Source organism: Puccinia triticina, chromosome 15A (genome assembly GCF_026914185.1).
Source record: "Puccinia triticina chromosome 15A, complete sequence".
In the NCBI taxonomy this organism is placed as follows: Eukaryota; Fungi; Basidiomycota; class Pucciniomycetes; order Pucciniales; family Pucciniaceae; genus Puccinia; species Puccinia triticina.
Window position 1 is genome coordinate 2528277 of NC_070572.1, and position 18525 is coordinate 2546801.

Here is an 18525-nt window from a genome sequence, read left to right on the forward strand (position 1 = left end):
GATGATTCAAACAAACAACAGCCTTGTTGCTGGTCCAAGATTCTATTGCTCCAATCAGACTTTCTCAACAAGCGCCTGCTGCTGCAATCAATCATCAAAGACGCAGGGTACATTTGCCTATTTCTGCCAAAGTTTCACTGCAAGCTTAATCCAATTGAGCTGTTCTGGTCTTATATCAAAACAGGTGTGTCCTCAGCTTCTCGAGGTTAGAATTGATTGCCAAAGTCTTATTGACATTCTTCCATCTACCAAAGCATATCACAAGGAAGCCCACCAACACAAAACCTTTGCCAATTGCAAAACTCATTTCAACAGAGTTCGGCAGGCTTGTTCAATCACAACTATCCCAAAATACTTCCGTGAGACTGATTGAAAAATCTCAGTTTATCAGCAAAACTATAATGGTCCTCAGAGTGTTATATTAATGAAGAAGTACATATAGGTCTCATCGCTGTATCCCTCAACAGGCCGGAATGAGAATTGATATGATTGTAGACTATTAAATGTGTTCTTCCTCACAGCTCTCTTTGGTCTCTTTTTTCCTCCTTAGATTGGCCTTGGTTATCTGTTCCTTTCTCGCTACATATCTCCTGCTTCCTACATATACATGCTTAGTTTGTCATTGGAGCCCATAGGTATGGGCTTGGAGTACATGGCTGTGTGCTTATCCCATGATTATGGGTTTATATTACTCCTAAGGCCATAATTATGCGGCCTAAAGCCATATGTCCGGATGATGGAGTACAAAAAAAAAAACTACTGGGCGGATTGCTTTGCCGCGATATTTCTGAAGAGCCCTCACCCCAGGCACACCAAAAATGTGGTTGTTGGGTTTTGGGGACCTCAGTCGGGGGTCTCTTGTCAGCCCACACAAGCAGTCCAACTTTTGCGGGGGACCATGTACAGCAATTTGCCACGCGCAACTGTAAACCCCCACCCCTTGTGGTGTTTCACAAGTCCTGTCACCGGCTTACATCATCCCTGACTTGCCACAAGTACTTAGACTTTTCTCCTCCCCCTCCTTCCTAGTCCGGCAGAGAGCTCTCCCTCTCTCCAGTCTAGGTAAGCCAGTCACCCTTTCCCCTTTTCTTTCCTCCTTCCTAGTTGTACATACAGAGAGAGCTCTCCCTCTCTCTGGTCTAGATACATGCAACGAAGCCCCCCGACGTTGGAACTAGAACTTTTCATGGCCCTTGTGCCACTCCCCGTGCCCCTTTGACAACGCTCAGTGAAGGAATTGACAGAGTCCTTACACCCAATCAGCTGCGGAAAAGGTAAGCAAAGCAAAACTTTTCTGCAGTCCAAGCTGTGACACCAGTTTGAAAAAACTGATCACATCTTAGTGGTGCATGCAGGTACAACCTCTGCAATCAGAAAGCTTATATCAGAGGGTACCCCTGATTGACTGTTGCTCAGAGATAAAATATCAGGTAGCACCAAAGGTGAGTCATCTGCGGGAAAGTGAGCTGCGGAGTCATCTGCGGCCAGCACCTGCGGGTAAGTGAGGGATGGCAAAAGGGTACCTGTTTTTGGTTATGCCAAGAGTGCAGGGCCTTTTAGTATTATCAAAGAGAACCCACACTATCTCTAAAGAGCGCCAGCACTGTATTTGAAAGGTGCAGGCGCTCACACTTTTAAACAACAGCATACTGAATATGAATAATGATAACAACCAAGTCTATTAAAATCACAGGTTTGTGGAAAAAGGAAATCAATGGTTACCCCTACAATAGACAAAATTTACAAAAAATGACAGGATTTTCCCCACAAGGCAATAAAATACAAAAAAATAGAAATTTTTTGCCCACTAAGTAAATACAGGAATTACAAATAATGTGACAGGCTAAATCACATTTGAAATGGGCAAAATCTCAACCATAAAATTAGCCCAACACCAACCAAAGCTGCTGCACCCAGGCCCCTATACTGTGGGCCAACTCACCAGATGAGTCAAAAAGTATGTTTTGAAGGCTCCCTGCAGTGCCAATTGCAGAATGCATAATGGGGGGCCAGCTCTTTAACCCCCCAGACTGCGCAAATGCATATGCAACAGCGGGGAAGAGTGAGATGCACTGCCAGCTGGAATTACAGCAAAAACAGATGCGCCTGGGAGGCAAACAGACCAGACAGAGCTCAGATTATGTATCCAAGTCCCACCCGTGGGACTTGAGCTTTCACAACCCCAAAGACCACAACACTCACCAGTGTTCTGGCCTGTATGTTGCCTGTCTTTCCTCCTCTTTGCAGCCATCCCCCATCTCCACTGAAACTTCTTCCCCCTCACTGCCACAAACCACAATCACCCCTACAAAAGCAGAAGCATGAAACTAATCAAAACAACCCACTCTTCTGTGAGGAACTCAATACCTCCCGGATTGGCCGGAAATAAGCTCCTCAAGACAGGCCATGGCCCTGGCTGCTGCTGGGGATGGATGCATACAGAGTGGCTCCAGGTGGCTCTCAGGCCGGGTCTTCTTTAGTTGGCATGGCAAGCGCGGTAGCGTTGAGGGACCATTTTGATTGGTCACTGGTGAGACTTAATTTTGGCTCAACAATCAAGACAAAGAGTTAAGGTTTTTGTTTGCCTTTCTATGTTCTTGTTGACTACAGCTTTTGGGGTGAGGAAGCACATGGCGCAGGTTTATACAAAAAAATTCATCATCCCCTCAACCAACTACCTGCTAATGGACACCAAAGTGGGGGACCTGGAGGACTATAACAGCGACGATGCTGTGTGAGTGACACGACGAACAGAGACAGCGGAGATGGTGGAGGCACACCTAAGGGACAATCAAGTGGAGTGTGGTGAGAAACAAGTGAGGAAAGACAATGAGAGGAATATATGAGGCATACCTGGAGGACCGCAGAGTGAGAATGGAATGAGTTACGAGGATGATAATATGAGTAATGAGATGAATAGAGAAAACAACGTGGGGGCGGAAGTGTTTGAACTATATACATCTAACCCTAACCTAGATGATCCAGGTCCGCAGCTCCGAGCTGTGCCTCAATACCTGCAACCTATGAATTAATCTGCCCCCTGCCACGCTGGTACTGGCAGATGTTCCATTGGCAAAAAAAAGCAAGGGAGATGTTTTTAATACCTCCAGTGTCCGCATAGATGGACAGTTCATGCGCAGTGCATCATCTTGTATCTCAGTATCTCAATCAAAATATCTTGGCAATAATGTTGGCATCCGGATTAAACATCTTCAAGTTTCCTTTTCCTCTTTTATTGGGGACATGTTAGTCCTACTTTGTACAACAATTCTGGTAAGCAAATATGCCTTTTGTTGAGATGTTCCAATCAAAATCAGCTGGGTTGGGTGGAATCATCTCCTCTACCGTCTAACTGACTGATAAGCCTCGCACTTTCTCTCTTGGATCCACTCCGGCGGTCTCCAATATCTCTGGGATATACTCCGGCGGTTTCCAATGCCCAGCACTCCATGCTGGCGGAGAGCAGCACTCAGCATGCTCAGCAACACCACCCCAGGCAGCACCAAAGCCCTTCTCCTCCACGCCCTCAGCCACAACAACCACAGGCACGCCTTCACTCATCTCACGCGGCTCAACCAGCCAACCCACGACTTCTACCCGGGCCTCTTGGCGGTCCAAACGGTTATTATCTTTCAGGTGTGTGGTCAGATTGAACATGCAAGTAGATCATTCACAGGAAAGAAGATCAATTCTTTACACATCAGAATTTACTTAAGTTGAGGGGTAGTTTAATTCAATGCACAGCTACCAAATGGCCAGCAAATTTTCTACCAGTAACTGAGCAAGATTTGGATACCATCTTTAGCCTGTACAGATAGTCAAACATAAAATTATCTCAACTTGAAGGCATTGAAGCTTTTCAATCAACTGGTTAACCAGTAATTCAGATATGCAGGTGATTTTGAAAAAGAAATCAAATAGCAAAAAGAAATCCTACAGTCTCAGAAAAAAAATCTATGTGAACCTCAACAGTGCAAGTTGTACACAAGTCACAATATTGTCACAAAACTACAATCACTACAGTCACTCATTTTTTAGTTGAAGTAAATTATCCCGTCTTTCCTTGAGACAACAAAATTAAAGTCTGTTTCCTCAGGATCCCTTACTCAGGTGCCGGAGAGAATATGGTCTTGGAAACACCCTTTCCACCGGCCTGAGCACGACTTGGATCATCTGGATCAACTGAGGCAAATGCTGCACTTCCTGCTGAAGCAAGAGGTTTTCCCCCAGCAGCTGCAAGTACATTCTTCACGTATTCGCCGCCAATATTCCCTTTGCTATTTTGGGAAAGGAAAATGCAACAGGTTAATTGTTAAACAGACTAGGAAATTGAATAAAATATCACAACATCACTCACGGATGGTATTCGCAAGCCCAGAGCTTTACTGGTGATTGGGGCAAGTTCGAGCCTTCAATGTTCTCACACGATTTGAAAGCACATCCAATCTGCTCTGTATCTTTCCATACCACCTCTGAGCAACCAAAGGTTGGAAAAATGTTAGTAAGTAAAATTGTGCGGGCCATTGGTGGCATTACAGTTAAAGAAATTGGATTTTCTTACGTGTAAAGTGTGTAGGAGTAGCAGAGCTAGGATTCCACATTTCACGTTCGTTTGGTCCTTCAACCCAAGCAACAACAACTTCTGACGCGCTGTTTTGACCAGCAGCAATATTCTAAATTTCAATGGGGGTGATAAGGAATTAGGACACTTGAGTGCGGCTATTGTTAGAATTCTGCAATACATACTGACCTCTCCATACTCGTTATGTTTGGTATGCTTCCAAACACATTTCTCTACTTGGCTTCTGGCGCTTTCCACAAGGTCCTCACTCCAAGTTAGACTTTTAACACCGTATTGTGATCGATAATTGTTATGAGAATCCAGCCAACTGGTTATGTATGGACAACAGCAGGTCAGCTCTGGGTTGATGTTATTACATGCTCAGGAAGACACATCAACTAACTCTTGATGTGCCCCTGCCGATGAGGGGGTAGGTCTTTCTTTGCCTTTAGTTTTCTCTGAAATTCCCTTGTCCTCATTCTCGCTATCCGGTAAAGGCGGTGGGTGGGAAGAGTCGCCTTTGTCGTCAGAAATTTCTGAGACTTCCTGGTTTGTAGTGTCTGAAAAAGGCGAGCTGTTTGAATATCTTGGATTTCTTGGGGCAGTCCAATCATCTCTAGATGTAGTATCACTTGATCCAGACAAACCGGGGGATTTAGTATTGATATATTTAGGCTCGGGGGGTGGAAAAAGGTCTTTCTGCTTGCTAGGAGACTCCATAACTGGTTTGGGCGGAGAGGGTGTATGACCTTGTTGAAATGGCTTTGACACCGGGCTTGTGTTAGAGCTTCCAAGACCTGGCTCGTATTTGCCACTCAAACTTGAGTCAGATCCAGGGGCGGCCGAAGATGATGTGCCTGAAAAGCCTCCGCTATTTTGGCTATCATCAGAGCTACTGGAATAGCTATACTGGTAAGTCCATGTACTTGTAGCCCCATGGTTAAAACCAGTGTTTGGTGGAATAGTTCCTGAAGTTGATGTGGTGATAGTTGTAATTTGATTGTTGGTTTGAGAGTTCCAAGATTGTTCCCAGCTATAAACGGGCAAATCTTGCCTCTTGTCATGAAGAGATTTATGCTGAGGAGCACCTGGAATTGACCCACTGGCCACTTCGTACGGTGCATAGAGGATGCATGTGAGAAACAGTATAGTAATCATATTGGAGATCCCCAAGTTCAAGAGGAAATACCGGCTTGGAAGTTGGAGATAAGATCTGAGGGGGTGGAATGAATTGTCCTTGTCTGGCCGCTACTACGAAGGTCACTTAAATATGGTGGTAAAAGAAGTATCAAGTGTTAATGAATGACATGTGTGGGTGTCTCCGTTAAGCACAAGAATAAAAATTAAGTCGAGGTCAAGAAAATCAAAACGTATGAGAAGGGGATGACGAAGGTATCAATCAGGCGTGGCTTCGTTAGATAAAGAGGAGGCGAGAAGGATACCGTTGCTTCAGAGAGAAGCTGAGGGTCGTCAAATCTATCGTTGGAAGGTGTTGGAAAGGATGATACTTAGCCAGAAGTCAGGGTAAGGTGTCTGGCAGGAGTAGCTCAAACAACTCCCGATGAAAAGGCGTATGGAACAACGTCGGCAGAATGCACGACCGAGGAAACTCTGCTTCTGCTCGGACATCTTGGCGAGGAAAGACGCCTATCCCACCCGTATGAGCAACCTGCGATTGACTCAGCGAGGCTACGTTGGCTGCTACATGTTTTGTGAGCCGTTGCGAGGTTCCGGAGCTTCTCGCCAGTCTGGGGGCAAAAACTCGGGCTTCGTCAGGACCGATGGTCTAACCGAGACCATCGGTCCTGGACTCCTGACGAAGGCCTGCGCGGCCGAGGAAACTCTGCTTCTGCTCGGACATCTTGGGAAGGAAAGACGCCTATGCCACCCGTATGAGCAACCTGCGATTGACTCAGCGGGGCTTCGTTGGCTGCTACATGTTTTGTGAGCCGGTGCGAGGTTCCGGAGCTTCTAGCCAGTCTGGGGGCAAAAACTCGGTCTTCGCCAGCGGTTGTCACAGAAACAACCCAACCTGCTCCGGCAGGAAATGCAATGCATACAAGCATATATAAAGGCATTCTGATCCGGTCTCAACGGATTCCTTCTCTGTTTCCTCATCGAAGTGACGAGGAAACCACATCATTACGGTTATCATCGGCTCTACACGAATGCCCAGAACAGCTGTGAATTCCCCGTCTGTCTGTCTCTCCATCTGGATTGACGGGGAGATCACAGGGGGGTGGAGACGACTGGGTATCCCGTTATCTCCACCCATTTCTGACGGGGTGGTGGTAGCGAAGGGGGGCACAGCTAATTGCACGCGGGTTTCATCAAGCCAGTATCACCCGTCGTATCCCCAATCCCACTCGCCAGGAAGTATCCCTGGCGGGTAGTTGGAGGGGGAGAATCATAATGCATTTCTCTAATCTTTCTTGGATACAGTTCCGCGCAATAAACCAGTACGACGAGCAGCAAGGAGACCACATTTCTGTCCAGAAACGCAATCCCGACGTACGGTCGAAGCGTGACCAATGTGCTGGTGGTTACCACCACCGTCTGATTGAGGACGAAAGTGACTAATGAGCGTCTGTGACCACATCAAGAGGGAATATTCAAGTATATGTGACTTACGAGGATGATCGACGGGGTTCATAGCCACACCACGAGTTTTAGGCCAGCAGTTACGTTTGACCTTGAATTTGTGGTAAGCGCGTCCGGCCTTGAGCATTGGTTTGTCTAATTAGATAAATGGACAAATGTCAATGAACTGTGTTGGGTTGATATAAAAGCGATGTGGAATCCTACCAATTCGACCACCACCGGCGACGATTCCAACGGTGGCACGGGCACTGGAGATGACGGTTTTCTTGGTGCCACTGGGGAGTCTGATTCGTGACCTTCCGGTTTCGGGGTCGTGACCGATAACAGTGGCGTAGTTTCCACTGGTTCGGGCCAAGCTTCCACGGTCTCCTGGCTTCTCCTCAACGTTGCAGACGATCGTTCCTTCGGGAAGAGCGGCGAGAGGCAAGACGTTGCCGACTGTCAAGCTGGCCTTCTTTCCGCAGTAGATGAAGGATCCGGTGGAGAGGCCCTCAGTGGCAATGAAGGTCTCGGTGCGCATCTTGTACCTGTAGGGGTCCCGGAAAACGACTCGGGCAAGAGGGGCTCCACTGGATATTTGACATCGGGATTTGAGGGTTGAGCGAATGGACATCGTAAGCTCATAGTTTTGATGGGTTGCGCTTACCGTCCAGGTTCGTGAAGGATCTCCTTTACCAAACCACGGATGTAACCATTTCGCTCGGCAAAGTCGAGAGGTCGAAAGGCAGCGGGTGCGATCCTGTGCTTTTGGTGAGCCTTGAAGATACCACCGCTCTTACGTTGGTTGCGGATGACTGATATTTTGAAGGGGGAGGGGGTCAATATATTATGGGCTTGTCGAGGCGCGTGCTCGATGTTGCTTACCTCTGCCCATGGTGGTCGATGGTGATGATGGGTGGAAGGCTGTCTGGGAGGGCGAGCTTGCAAGACAGACGTGGGTGGTCGCATCAGCCGTGCTACGGGGTGCTGCGGAGGGGTCACGGTGGAGCTACTGCTTCTCCGGTCTCATCCAGTTAGGTCATGGCGAAGCCGAGGGCCGGGCATTGAAGGAGCTGTGCCGCAGCAAATCATCTGGCCGGCTGAAATCCGATCCGACTATCGCCAATCCAAGGCCCGGCACAATTGTTTGTTGCCGCGTATCCCTCTGATCTTAACTCCTTTGTCTGTTAACATCTTGCCTCCTTTTTACTTGTATGTAGTCAGCCACATAAGATTCATAGTGTACAATGCTAAGGGCGAAATTACACTTAAAAAAAAAAAAAAAAAAAAAAGGCCCGGCACATGACGTCGGCGATGACCGATTACAGCCTGTATCTCGTCACCTCCTCGGAAGATCTTCCGCCTGGCGCGACGGTGGAATCGACGGTCCGAGAGGCCGTCCGGGCCGGCGTGAAGATCGTCCAGCTAAGGGAGAAGAATCTGTCCACTAAGCTCTTCCTGGAGCGTGCCCGGGCACTTCGCGAGATCTGCCAACCACCAGTCAAGCTCATAATCAACGATCGCATCGACATTGCGCACGCGTGCGGTGCCGATGGAGTTCATTTGGGGCAGGATGACATGCCTCTGTTGGACGCACAGAAGCTCTTTCAAGCCACACAGATTATCGGAATCAGTGTCAACACGATTGAAGAGGCCATAACCGCTGTGAGAAACGGTGCTGCCTACCTTGGCGTGGGAACCTGCTGGCCAACAGGCACCAAATCGATTCCGGAACATAAAATCATTGGTTTGATATTTTTGTAACTCGCTGATATCAACCACTTCGAAATCATCCTGACTTGGGATCAACATTTCTGTGTCTTAGGTCCCAGGGGAGTCAAAGCCATTCGTGACGAACTGGATCGTCTGGGTTTGTCAGCCCCCCTTGTCGTGATCGGTGAGTGTAATATCCAGGCTAGGCAAACACGACCAAGAATAAATAGTAGTGCTCTTTGGATAGGGGGAATCAATTCGACAAATTTAGTTCGGACGTTGCGCGGTTGCACGTCTAATCGGCTTTACACCAATAGAAATGCCGAATTTCCTATCGGCGTGGCGGTCGTCTCGGCCATCATGAAATCTCCAGATCCCTACCAATCCACCCAAGGCCTCAAAAAATTAATTGCAGCCTTCGAAGGTTGGCTCAGAAATCCCAAAGAGCCTCCAAAAGTATACGCCATAGGCAAGTGATTACCATTCCATTCAAAGTAGGTATGAGGACCAGCCACCTAACTGATCAGCCCTGCTGCTGCTTTTTTCCGCGATACGACACAGAGCATATGGAGCCGGACGAAGAGACGTCCTCGAAGCCGCTACCTGACTGGGTCCTCTTGGAGTATTTCCACATGCTCCAACAGGTGGGAATCGTTGGAGGCAAGGAGGACGCGAAGCTGCTGACTAGACAGCAAGAGCTGGACTTAACCTCTCCGAGCTTAGACACTCCCACAGGTCACACGGAAAGCAGAGTTGTCTTCTCCCATCTATCACTGGCAACCGGCGAAGCCCTAATTAGTGAACTAAACAGTCGAGCGAGCTCGGTCAATCCTTGGGGCAGCTCGATTGCGCGTGCACTACCGGAGCCCTTATCTGCCCCAATCAGCGAAATTGAACTCCCGCCGTGTGTATGCACCCGACAGCCAATCCTAGACCTCATCAAGAATCTCAAAGTTGCAGTAGAGGACGTATGTTTACTGGACCCGAAAGCAGAACAAGAGCTAAAGCCCGAGGATGGCCACCGGTTCCGATGGTTTCTATTCGGAGGGATCCTCGGTGACGATCCTCCACGGGACCGGACCGCACAGCTCCGGGTCTGCGGCTTTCCGTCCCGCCACCTCGGTGCGATTCAGATGACCACCGATACTGCCGTGGCCGTCACTAAGAGAATCGTTGAGGACAACCGCACCCTTGAAGACCTCAATTGGGTAGTCAAACCCGAACTCGTCTTCAGTCCAAAGGAGAGAGTCGAAATGCCTTTTAGGTATCTTGCCCTCCCCAACGGTCAACCTATCATGCCCGATGGAATGAAGGAGCTAATCCGTAAAGACCTAGATCGGGCATTTGAATTTTAGATATATGCTTGGAGTCTCAACCCTTCCTATCTCTAATATAGTGCCCTGACCCTCTTCAGTGTGCGAAACATTTTTTGAACTTGGCCCGCTAAGATAGTCGGCTCAAGGTTGAACAGTCCCCCGACGGCCGGGGGCAATCTCCCGTCAGGGAGGAACTTGCATGCAATCCCCGATTTCTGGCATGAGAGCCCCACGGGCCACATACGTTTCCTGTTTTGTGCAGGTGGCCAACTTTGTGCCCCCAAATCCCCCACTTCCCAAAGGACATGATTCCTGCCCCGGAACCATTGAAAGGCCTGCTTCCCCTCTTCAATTCGGTCGCAATCATAACTATGGCATCTGGTTTATGACCTGGAGAGCATTTCAAGAAAGGGTTCTTTTGGAGATGCAGGCCCACCAGGGGAGACATGTTCCCACTCTCCAGAGAGTGCCAGAGCTGAATTTTATGTGAGTTTTGGTTGGATGTCAGTCACATGTGCATTAGGAAATGATTTTGAATGTGTGTCAGAAACAAATCAAAAGCTTTTGGTAATAGTGTTGAAATTGATTTAGGTGTTTTATAAAAACTTCTCATGATTTAAGGGGAACTCTTTTCCAAACTTTCAATGAAATCAGATTTTGTTAAATGCAAACTCAACAATAAATCATGTTGAATTTATGTTGAAGTGTAGCAAAACAGGCTAATAATTTCCAAATTCAATTTTTCTGTACAAAATATATTTCCACAATTTCCTAATATTTTCCCTGAGGCTCAAAAATACTAGCAAAAAACATTAGAAACAAGCTTTATTTCCTCTGCAGAGCTTTTGATATGAAATGCAGAAAATTGTGCATCCCAATATTATCAAGTAGAATATATCAATGCAGGCTTGAGCCAATTTATTGATAGGTAGCCACCAAAGGGTGTTGGGTACTAGAGCTGGCCACTTTGCACCCGTGTACCCACGCAGGTGCAGGTACCCGCCACCTCTTTTGGCTGAAGTTCTGAATCCCAACATCCGCACCCGCACCCGCACCCGCACCCGCACCCGCACCCGTTGGCGGGTACCTGGCTGCCTAGGAAGGTAACTGTGCAGATACCCGTGTCTTGTCCTTCAACTCAACAACCAAAAATAATCCCTTCCGGTTGGTGTGGCTTTATAATCTCTTTGAACAGAAGGGTTTCTTCTGGTCAGAGAGTAAATAATAGCCTCTTTGACCAGAAGGTATTCCCTCTGGCTGGGAAGGATAAATGTCCTCAACAACCTGGAGGGCTTCCTTCTTGTGGCCAAGGTTTTTTAACCCCTGAGAACAAGAGGGTATCCTTCTGGTTGACAAGGTTTTACAGCCCAGAGGACCAGAATGAATCTCTTCTGGTCGCAGAGGTGATATAACCGCGGCAAACAGAAGGAATCCCATCTGGTTGCAGAGGTGATACAACCTTGGCAACCAGAAGAAACCCTTCAGTTTGCAGATTCTATACAGCCTCTGAAACCAAAAGGGTTCCCTTCTGGTCGCCAAGGTTGGCTGGAGTTGCACAACCTTGACAATCAGAAGGAATCTGGGGGCAGGTGTGGGCATGTGTGGGTTCAAACTCTGAATACCTGGTATCTGTTAGATTTTACCCAGAATCCCAGAACCTGGACCCGCACCTGCTTGTCACCCAGATGTACGCGCGTACATGGTAATATCAGTGTAGAGTTGGCAAATGGATACCCGCTGGATCTGGGCAAAACAAAGTTACAAACCTGTCATGGGTCCCCGCTATCTGCTGGTGGTTAAGAGTGCTGGCCGGCAGGTACATGCTAGCATATGGGTGATGATTGAACTGGTAGATTCAATCCATAAGTGGTTCCTTCTTTCCCGGTGTGAATTCATCCTGGTCCCAGAGATGGTACAGTATCAATGGCCAAGAAGATTGATTCCTCCCGGTGGTCAAGACTTTATTGTCTCAATGACTGAGAGGAATCTTCTCATTCACCAAGAATGCAAAGTCTAAACAGCTGAGATGAATCCTCTCAGCCGTCAAAACCTCACCTTCTCAATGGCTGGAGGGATTTCTTCTGTTAATCAAGATGGCACAGCCCCAATGGCTGAGAGGAATACTCTCAGTGATTGAGACTATAAAGAAACAGCTGGGAGGATTCCTTCTGGAGAACAAGATGCACAGTCTTGACAAGCAGAGGTATTCCTCTTGGCCTTCAAGACTGCACAGTCTTAATGTCTGAGAGTATTCCTCTCAGTCATGCAGACAGTACAGTCTTGACCTCTGGGAGGAATCCTCTTTGCCATCAAGAATGTACCTTCTTGAGGGCCAGGAGTATTCCTTCTGGAAATTAAGGCTGCAAATTCTTGAGGACCAGAGGGAATCCGCTCCAAAATTTATACTGCACAGTCTTGAGGATAGAAGATATTCCCAAGTCATCCAGAAAATGAAGTCTTGACACTTGGTAGGAATACTCCCACCCATTTACATATACTTGCACCATCTCAAGCTTCATATTTATTCCTCTCAGCAGGAGAGACTGTACCGTCTGATTGAATGAGAGCCTGAGCTCAGATGAATGCCATGGCGGTGTACATAGCACATAAGGACACCCCAATCCTCAAGTGTACAGATGCCTTGAGCCTGTGTGTCTGTAGACTATGTTAGACAGATGGAAGGGATGGAGAAAAACATGTAAGCCCCATCCTGGATGCCTGATATGGTCAACCAGGGGTTCTGAGCTGAACACTCCTCAAATGAAGGCACACAAAGGCATTCACACCTCAAACCAATGGATGCAAAACCATGAATACCTCTACTCAGGAATACATGGAGTGCGTACGACAAAATGAGGTGTGCATGCTGGTGTGAGGGGCGCACAAATTATTTTATGGGGGTGTATCTATAAGCCCATGCCAATTTATTTTCAATTATCAAATTTGGAATTAGGAGTCAACAACAGTCGTGTTTAATTTTGATTTAAAGATTTCAGAGTCATTTTGGAATAATGTATCATATAATACTCCATTTTAAACAGATTAATCTTTGCTGAAACCCAATAAATGATATAAATTGCAAAAAATTGAAATTAACTTATACTTTGATTGCAGAAATTGCATCTTTACAGTTCCAACTGAGTTCCAGTTGATTTCCAGTTGTTCAGTTCCAACCAATTTCCACATGAGTGTTAGATGAGTTCCAGATCAGTTCCAAATGATTTCCGGAATTGATCATTGTTTCCAAACACTATTTTCACCAAAGGCTGCCAGCACAGTTATAGAAAACAATTCATGTGTGGCACTCCCTGGAGAGTGGGAACAGATCTCCCCTGGTGAGGCTAGCTGATGTAAGCCAATTCATGAAATATCCCTCTCAATAAAGTTGACTTTTCTCTGTTATTAGTGGTCTTGCAATTGAATCATAACTGCATAAACATAAATTCAGAAATGGCTTTTGGCTGGGATTATGTAAGCATGTCCCTGCCAAGGTCACTTATGATTTTACAAGGGCATAGCCCCCAAATTTGAGGCTACAGGGGGTGTGAAAGTCACAGGATGTGAAAGGCCCCAAAGGGAATGGGACAGATCAAAGGAAATGACATAAAGTTTTCAAACCTTTGATGATGCAATTTCAGGGTGAATATGCATTCAGTCAAAGGAGAAACCAAATTTCAACTGAAAAATGGATGAAAAAACAACATTTCAAGTGAAAACTGGGTTAACTAAGGGCAATTTCTTTTTGGGAAAAGACACAAAATTTGTTACTAAAAAGTAATTTTTTGGAAAAATGGTGATGATAGAGAATCAAAAACTCTGAAAATGTGAGAGAACTTTTAATATGAAGGCTTGCCAATTTCAGGCTGTGGAATCACTACCTTGATAGTTTGGCTTGACTTGCTTCTTGACAATGCAAAACACAGGTTCATGAAGTACAATACCAAAATTGCCAATTGTTTGACCTTGAGATTTATTGATTGTGAGGGAGGAGGCCAGATTGACAGTAAATTGCTTGTGTATGAGCTTGAAACACAGTCCAGAATCATCTGGGTCAGATATGAAAGGAATGTGACTCTGAGGGATGGGAACAGAATCATTAACTCTGTTACCTAATACAACTCTTGCATAAATCACATTTGGGCCCAAGTTTTCCACAATCAACCTGGTTCCATTACAAAGTCCCATTGTCTAATCAAGGTTCCTGAGCATTATTATTAAGCAATTTGGTCACCTGTTGGGAGTTTTTAAGCTCTTTGATCCACATTTGTGGCATTATCAGTGAGCCTTATTGAGTGATTTAGATTTATTTCAGATGGAACAAATTCAAACTGGTGCATGAGAGGATATTAATGGGGAAGTATTGTTTAGATTCTTTGCATAAGTCTTGGAATTAGATCTTGACCACGAACTCTGCAGTTTTCAAACTCATTTCCTGTGTCATATAAGGACAGCTGTAAGAATTCGGGGAATTCCTGTGAAAGTGGGAGCAAACTTCCAATCTTATGGTGAATTGTACCCTTCACCTTGAATGTATGGATACCTTCACCTTGATTGTTGAGCGCATCTCTGGTTGAGGCATTGACATCAAGAGATTTAAATCTGAAGTTGCTATTTATCAAGCGGATGGATAGAATGAGTTGATTTCCCTCAGGTATATTGTGTTGATATGTAATTTTCATAATCTGAAGCAATTCAGGGGGTGGGGGTGGTTTTTATAAAGTGATCCTGCCTTGGCGGTAGCAAAGTTAGGTTGTTTATCCTGTGAAGATTATGGCTTGACACTTCACACAACTTCTCACTGCCCTCAAAGTTTATGGAATGAATCCAGGAAGTCCAACACCATGCATTTGGTCTGTTTACATGATTATTTGAGTATTTCCAAAGGAATGGTGACCTGTGAAATCACGATTTCAATTTGGTTGAACATGATCATGTTCAACCAAATTTCCAGCAGGAGGATCATTTAAAAATCCTTCTCTTGAGATAACCTTTAATCAATCTGTTCCTGAATAAGGCCCAAATCAATTTCAGGTAGGTCATTCCAGTTTGTGGGTATTTCCACAGGGGGTAGATTTGAAGAATTTTCATAATTTTGAAATGGATTCTGCATATTTCTTGGTCTTCCACTTTGGGTGTAGAGCAAGTTAAAAATAGAAAACCTGGAGGTGTGGTTGCCATGATTGTTATTTCCATGCTGGGGTGAAGGTTTGCGTGAGCTGCATCGCCAAAATAAAATTCAAGACATAAACCGTCACCCACCTGACTGACGACCAGTCTGCTATGTAGTTTTCACAAAAATCGCAGAGGGCATGGCTTGTTTGGTGGTGATTTAGTTAGACTTGTGAGTGCGCCTTGGGGAAGATGTTTTGGCTTGAGTGTGGGACTGGTCGGGGTGGGAGTTGACTTGTGTCAAGTTAGGATTCGGAGCGTACCGGAAGAAATGAAAATATCGGAGTGACTGCGAACCTGCGATCAACCACGAGTGGATACATCCTTTACAGATCGATCAGGCCGGAAACGTTTGCGAAGGACGTGGCATTGATCACAGCGGTGGACCCGAAGTTCATAAACACTGCAATGACCGATTACAGCCTGTATCTCGTCACCTCCTCGGAAGATCTTCCGCCTGGCGCGACGGTGGAATCGACGGTCCGAGAGGCCGTCCGGGCCGGCGTGAAGATCGTCCAGCTAAGGGAGAAGAATCTGTCCACCAAGCTCTTCCTGGAGCGTGCCCGGGCACTTCGCGAGATCTGCCAACCACCAGTCAAGCTCATAATCAACGATCGCATCGACATTGCGCACGCGTGTGGTGCCGATGGAGTTCATTTGGGGCAGGATGACATGCCTCTGTTGGACGCACAGAAGCTCTTTCAAGCCACACATATTATCGGAATCAGTGTCAACACGATTGAAGAGGCCATAACCGCTGTGAGAAACGGTGCTACCTACCTTGGCGTGGGAACCTGCTGGCCAACAGGCACCAAATTGATTCCGGAACATAAAATCATTGGTTTGATATTTTTGTAACTCGCTGATATCAACCACTTCGAAATCATCCTGACTTGGGATCAACATTTCTGTGTCTTAGGTCCCAGGGGAGTCAAAGCCATTCGTGACGAACTGGATCGTCTGGGTTTGTCAGTCCCCCTTGTCGTGATCGGTGAGTGTAATATCCAAGCAGGCTAGGCAAACACCACCAAGAATAAATAGTAGTGCTCTTTGGACAGGGGGAATCAATTCGACGAATTTGATTCGAACGTTGTACGGCTGCACATCTAATCGGTTCTACGCCAACAGAGATGCCGAATCTCCAATTGGTGTGGCGGTCGTCTCGGCCATCATGAAATCTCCAGATCCATACCAGTCCACTCAATACCTCAAAAAATTGATCGAAGCCTGTGAAGGTTGGCTCAGGACTCCGGAAGAGAACATCGATAACCCTCATGTCAGAATACAACTCAAGCTGGTGATCGCAATGCTCAAGTTCCAGACCAAGACTTCAACTCCGCTGATCCACCATATCACCAACACCGTCGTCCAGAACGATTGTGCAAATTTAGTGTTGGCTTATGGCTGCTCGCCAATAATGTCATCAAACCCGAGTGAAATGGAAGACTTGATCAAAGTCAAAGGCGGCTCTTTAGTCCTCAATCTTGGTACTTTCGATGATCACCAAGTACATGCGATGAGAGTAGCAGGCTGGCAAGCAAACCTCACAGGAAAGCCGGTCATCTTTGATCCCGTTGGCGTCGGTGCTAGTCAAGAAAGGAAAAAGAAGGCGAGGGGTACGTTATTTGCTCGGGTTTCTCATGCACTTTTTTCCTCCTTCTTGAGTTCAATGTCCCTTTTGCCTGTGGTTGGCTTGTGATGCTTGTATCAGTACGTAAATAATTTGCCCGGACATTTTTGTAGAACTTTTAAACACCGTCCAAATGTCTGTCATCAAGGGGAACCAAGCCGAAATTGCCACCTTGGCAAGATTCAGTAGCAGTGGCGTTAGCTCCTGTGGGGTGGATTCAAATGGCGAAGTAGAAGCACCAGACCTGCTGGTTAAACACCTGGCGCGACAAGAACGTTAGTAAGAAAATCCTCAGAAACACTTACCTTTTGAGTCTCATGATAATAACACCAGTCTTGCTGTTAGTTTGTGTTGTTGTGATGACTGGTAAGACAGATTGGATCTCGGATGGAAAACATGTATTCCGCCTTGATAATGGTGTCAGCGATCTTTCCGGTATCACAGGGAGTGGGTGTATGATAGGTGAGGCTCTAACATGGATCATTGGTGCATTCTGGATAGATTTGAGATCAATCAAGAATGACATAACCTGTCATATCTAGGAACTTCAATTGGTTGTTTTGCATCCATGACCCAACCAGACGTCGACAGAGACACCCGCTCAGGCTTGCTTTCCAATTTGACAGATATACACCACGATTTGGGCGACATATTAATTGCATCCATTCTGGGAATCTCTATGATCAATGTTGAGCTTCTTTTTTTTGTAATTCAAAAAGGATCACGACTGATCACTTGACTCCCTCCGGTATTTCTTTAAAAAACAGGTGGTAGCTGAAATGATACATGAAACGGAAAAAGAAAATTCAGAGTATGGCCCACTCAGCTTAGTGAGTAATGCAATTTTTATTTGGAAAATCTCAAAAAATGAATTCTATTTCTTGCTGACACAAACGCCTTGCTAATCAATTTATCTTCCTGGGTTTCTCAGAAAACAAAAATTATGGATCACATAACCAAAGGCAGAAAAAACGAGCACTTCTGGCGAGCAGTTCATGGAGACTTCAAAATGCGCTCAGAATTTTTTCATGATGATGAAATCAGACAGATTCTGGAATGAAACAGGATTGTAAATATATATACCAGGTAGGGGTGACAGTACAGGAACCAAATACTTGTTCATGGCTCAATCAATTGTCAAACCTTAGCCTTGCCATTTACGTGTCCGAGCATATTTTTCCAACTTTCACTTCTGTGTGCAAACAATTATTCTAGCTACACAAAATTTAGCGCACAGAATGGTGGTCAATTGATCCAGAAATCAGCCACAGGAAATTTCACTTTCAACTACCCTTTTTCCTCAAATGAAACCAGGTTTTATTGATGTCAAGAAACCAACTACTTCCACAGCAATAAAAACTAGTTCAGTTGACATGCAGAATTCTCCAACCAAGCTGTGATTGTAGCTTCAACTGTTTACATAATGATTATTTTTGGCACAATCACTGCACACTGCATCTACAGTTGAGTCCCTATTAACACATATGCCTATAAACCCATAATCCCTATTAACCCCTGAGAAAGTCTTCCACCAAAATTGTAAAATGGATGGTAAA

The 18525-nt window shown here is 45.9% G+C and overlaps 4 protein-coding genes across 4 annotated transcripts; 2 read left to right on the forward strand and 2 right to left on the reverse strand.

Annotated features, from left to right (window-relative positions):
• Positions 1–4102: 4102 nt before the first annotated feature.
• PtA15_15A249 (uncharacterized protein) lies at positions 4103–5719 on the reverse strand (the record flags this gene model as incomplete). The annotated part of the gene is made up of 6 exons (XM_053163436.1): positions 4103–4277; positions 4358–4472; positions 4562–4673; positions 4751–4889; positions 4965–5121; positions 5311–5719. 6 exons carry the CDS (start codon positions 5717–5719, stop codon positions 4103–4105), a joined length of 1107 nt encoding a protein of 368 aa, XP_053027412.1.
• Positions 5720–6983: 1264 nt separating this feature from the next.
• On the reverse strand, positions 6984–8036 carry PtA15_15A250 (uncharacterized protein; the record flags this gene model as incomplete). The annotated part of the gene is made up of 5 exons (XM_053163438.1): positions 6984–7117; positions 7193–7297; positions 7367–7731; positions 7809–7956; positions 8027–8036. The coding sequence occupies 5 exons, from the start codon at positions 8034–8036 to the stop codon at positions 6984–6986; spliced, it is 762 nt and encodes a 253-aa protein (XP_053027413.1).
• A 419-nt stretch (positions 8037–8455) lies between these two features.
• On the forward strand, positions 8456–10209 carry PtA15_15A251 (uncharacterized protein; the record flags this gene model as incomplete). Its single annotated transcript, XM_053163439.1, has 4 exons — positions 8456–8888; positions 8967–9038; positions 9126–9278; positions 9416–10209. The coding sequence occupies 4 exons, from the start codon at positions 8456–8458 to the stop codon at positions 10207–10209; spliced, it is 1452 nt and encodes a 483-aa protein (XP_053027414.1).
• A 6301-nt stretch (positions 10210–16510) lies between these two features.
• PtA15_15A252 (uncharacterized protein) lies at positions 16511–18029 on the forward strand (the record flags this gene model as incomplete). The annotated part of the gene is made up of 6 exons (XM_053163440.1): positions 16511–16955; positions 17083–17244; positions 17315–17431; positions 17512–17657; positions 17737–17799; positions 17901–18029. 6 exons carry the CDS (start codon positions 16511–16513, stop codon positions 18027–18029), a joined length of 1062 nt encoding a protein of 353 aa, XP_053027415.1.
• Between the last annotated feature and the right edge of the window lie 496 nt (positions 18030–18525).